At 46.2% G+C, this 3,731-nt stretch overlaps 1 protein-coding gene across 1 annotated transcript; it reads left to right on the top strand.

The window, feature by feature from the left end:
* Positions 1–2,727: 2,727 nt before the first annotated feature.
* Positions 2,728–3,317, top strand: LOC147981581 (uncharacterized). The gene is made up of 2 exons (XM_087517168.1): positions 2,728–3,163; positions 3,271–3,317. The coding sequence occupies exons 1-2, from the start codon at positions 2,743–2,745 to the stop codon at positions 3,315–3,317; spliced, it is 468 nt and encodes a 155-aa protein (XP_087373294.1). The 5' UTR covers positions 2,728–2,742.
* Positions 3,318–3,731: the final 414 nt, after the last annotated feature.

Raw genomic sequence — 3,731 nt, 5'->3', positions numbered from 1 at the left:
TCTGATCGCCTGGAGTGCACGCAAGCAAGCCAATGTTTCCCACAGCAGCACAGAAGCTGAGTACAAGTCGGTTGCCAATGCAACTGCTGAACTTATACGGATTGAGTCCCTACTTCGAGAGCTAGGAGTTGCTCAGCCACATCCTTCGGTCCTTTGGTGCGACAACATCGGTGCTACGTTTCTATCGTCAAACCTGGTGTTCCATGCATGGACTAAACACATTGAGATTGACTATCATTTTGTGAGGGAACGTGTTGCACAGAAGCTACTACAAGTCAGGTTTCTCTCTTCGAAAGATCAACTTGCGGACATCTTCACCAAGCCTCTACCTTCTCCCATGTTTGAGGTCTGTAGGCGCAATCTCAATCTCCTAGATACTTCAGGAGTGAGTTGAGATTGAGGGAGGGTGTTATGTTAGGTTGATCTCTCCACCGAGTGGGCTCAATGGCCCATCGGGCCCTGATCTATTCGCGCCCTGATCAGGGGCGCCCAACCGTTCTATGGTTGGTGGGCCCCTGTGACCTGCGATATATAAAGAGGTGGGGGCTGGGGCGCACGGTACGAGGTTCACCGTGCCGCCAGACTCCCCACCGATATCCCCTTCCGATCTAGGGCAATCGCAGTGCTCACGGGAAGCACCACTGCCACCTCTCCATATCGATCCCTCTGCGATCACCGGCCCCTACATCAGCATGGCCGGCTCTGGATCAAGCCCATCCGCACCCAAGGAAGGTAGGTTAGCGGAAAGATCTAGCCTACCACGATCCATAGGATCTATCAATGGTACCAGGCCATCTTGGTTAGATGTTTTTCGGTAAAAAGATAAAACAGAGAAAGAAATAGAGATCCCCTCCCCCAAGAACCCTAGACAGGGCAAAGAACGAACCCTTCAAGGAAACGGAAAAAGTAGAGCCGCCGCAAGTCCGCGCCATTCCTCTCGATCTCGATGCGCATAGGCAAGACGAGGCATCGAGAAGAAGAACACCACCCCTTTTCAGGGGCAAAGATCACCACCACCGATCCATTCGACGGCGGCGCGCTCACCGCAAGGGGAACACGCGACCGATGAAGGGGTCGGCAGGGGCGCAGCCGCTCAGTCCATCTAGGTCGCCGTTGTGTGGCAGTTGCCTCTCTTTCTCTCTGTGGGGAGGTGGTGGATGGAGACTGTAAAAAGAAAAGAAGGGGAAAAGAGTGCTCGGGCGGCGCATTGTCGTCGCCGGCGGCCGGCGGAGCCCCGACCCCGCTGCATCACAAACCGGGCGAGGAGACAGATCGGAGACGGGCTCCTCTCTCTCTGCCACAGGAGGCTCATGCAAAGAGAAAAAGGGGGGAGGGAGGAGAGCTCGAGGGAGCGGTGGCTATCAGCCCCGTCTCCGGTGGCCAGCGGCCGGCCTAGTACCGTGGCGGCCCGGTGAACGGGACAACAATGCCTGGGGAGAACAAAGGGAGACGAGCGGCACGCGAGGGGAGGAAATGGATAGGGTTTCCCCTCGTCCCTGCCGTTTCGGTCGGTTTTGTTCGCCCGCAACGAACGCGTGGCCGTCAGATCCAATCCGACGGCTATGACGCAAACCCTAGCGCTGGGATGGGCCACTGGGCCGAAAGTGGACTCGCACGGCTGGGCTCTGGTTGGTTGGCGCGCTGAGCAGGCTGCGAGCGGCTCAGAGAGAGGCTGTGGGCCGCTTTCCTTCGCTGCAGGCCTCGCGCGCCAGGCCAACGCAGGGGCTCAGCTGCTGTTTTATGTATATAAATTTCCAGTGCTTTTGTCCATATTTTGGGCAGATTTACAATAGTTTTTTCTGTGCAATTTTTTCCAACGAAAATTTTGTTTAGAAAATAGAAAAGTAAACAGAAAAAGTTTCTGAAAATGAAAATAGAAAATTTTCAGAAAAAAGAAATGTTCATGAATTTTTATAAAGAAAATAATAAAGTTCATGAATTTTTTAAGGAAAAGATTCTGTAAAGAATTAAAAGTTCATGAATATTTTTCCGCTGCATAAATAATTAATGCTCTTTTACACAGAAAATAAAAGTTAACATATAGTATTAAGTTTTTTAAGAGCATTATTAAAATGAATATGATTATGTTATTGTTTATGACCAACGTTATTAATAACATGATCATGTTTTATTATTGAAATTTAATGGTGCATTTATTTCTAATATTTTTCCCAACGGTAATATAGATTTAATTGCATAGACAATTATATGTTTAATTTGACCAATGTTAGATTAATGCATATGATTGTTATATTGATGTCACTTAAATTGCGATTTCAGGAGGCTTTCACTTGATGAGTTGCCTAAAAGAAGTTCCGACACTCAGAGGTGACAACCACACTGAGTGGAGGAAGAAAGTTGAACTGGCATTTGTTTGTGCTGATCTGGACTGGGTTCTGAATGAACCACAGCCGGTCAGACCTACAGAGCCGGTAAGAGAGACTACTGATGATGATGCTGCTTGGGATAAAAAGAGGGGGGATTATGATCCTTTGGAGATGTCCTACATCATAGACAATCAAAAGTGGGTCAATGCAACTAAAAAAATGCATGACCTTTATAAAGAATACAATTGAGAGCACCATTGTGGGCTCCATTGCAGAGTGCACTTCAGCAGCAGAGTTGCTGACAAAGATAAAGAGCCAGTTCACTGGCTCTTCAAAGATATATGCCACCTAGGTGTTAAAACAACTTGTGACAGAACAATACACAGATGGTGAAATAAGAGAGCACATCCTGAGGATGAGCAATATGGCAGCAAAGTTAAAGCCCATGGATGAGGATGTGGAGATCAAACCAAAGCTCCTGGTCCACCTGGTCATGGCTTCACTGCCAAAGGAGTTTGAAACTTTTGTTGTGAACTATAATATGTCACCTGGAACATGGGACATAGAAAAGACAATTGCTATGTGTGTCCAAGAAGAGGACAGACTAAAAGCTTCACATGGTGGAACACTCAACTATGTGAAGGATCATAAGAAAAAGAACTACAATCAAAACAGCAAAAGTTCTCCTTCAAAGCCACAAGGAAAAGCTCCCTATCAGCATCAGCGTCAGCAACAGTCTTTCCCAGTGGACAAAGACACTTGTCTCCAATGCAAGCAGACCGGGCATTACAAAAAAGACTGCCCTATTTGGCTGAAGTCCTTAATGGCAAAGCAAGGTAACAACATTGTTTCCTTAGTTAATGAATCCTTGTACACACAGTTTTCGAAATCTACTTCGTGGATTGACTCAGGGGCAACTGTTCATGTTGCAAATTGTTTACAGGGATTCCATTCGACCCGGACTACGCTAAGAAGAGAAGGAGGCATTGAAGTAGCCAATGGAATAAAAGCGGAAGTTGAAGCTGTCGGCGACATCTCCTTGGAGTTAGCTGATGGATTCAATCTTCTACTTAGATATGTTCTTTATGTTCCTTCATGTAATAGAAACTTAATTAGCGTTTCATGTTTGGACAAAGAAAATTATGAGTGTTATTTTGGACATGGCAAGTGTGCCATCTGGTATAATAATGCTTATGTTGGTAATGCTTTACTACATGATGAGCTTTATTTGTTATCACTTCGTGAAAAAGTGCATTCTGTATGCAATGTGAATGAACATGTTTCCGCGTCGAATAAAGAACAAAAGAAAAGAAAGAGAACATTCGACTCATCGAAATTATGGCACTGTCGCTTGGGCCATATTTCGAAGGGGAGAATAGAAAGATTAGTCAAAAGTGAAATTCT

Source organism: Triticum urartu, chromosome 3A (assembly GCF_056163025.1).
Source record: "Triticum urartu cultivar PI428250 chromosome 3A, HENAU_Tu73, whole genome shotgun sequence".
In the NCBI taxonomy this organism is placed as follows: domain Eukaryota; kingdom Viridiplantae; phylum Streptophyta; class Magnoliopsida; order Poales; family Poaceae; genus Triticum; species Triticum urartu.
This window is presented reverse-complemented; position numbering and strand designations above follow the sequence as displayed.

Excerpts from the sequence above, each read along its gene's own strand:
- LOC147981581 (XM_087517168.1), top strand. The coding sequence starts at position 2,743 with ATGAGCAATATGGCAGCAAAGTTAAAGCCCATGGATGAGGATGTGGAG. Across the intron at positions 3,164-3,270 it reads GTCCTTAATGGCAAAGCAAG|GGATTCCATTCGACCCGGAC; the intron begins GTAACAACATTG and ends AATTGTTTACAG.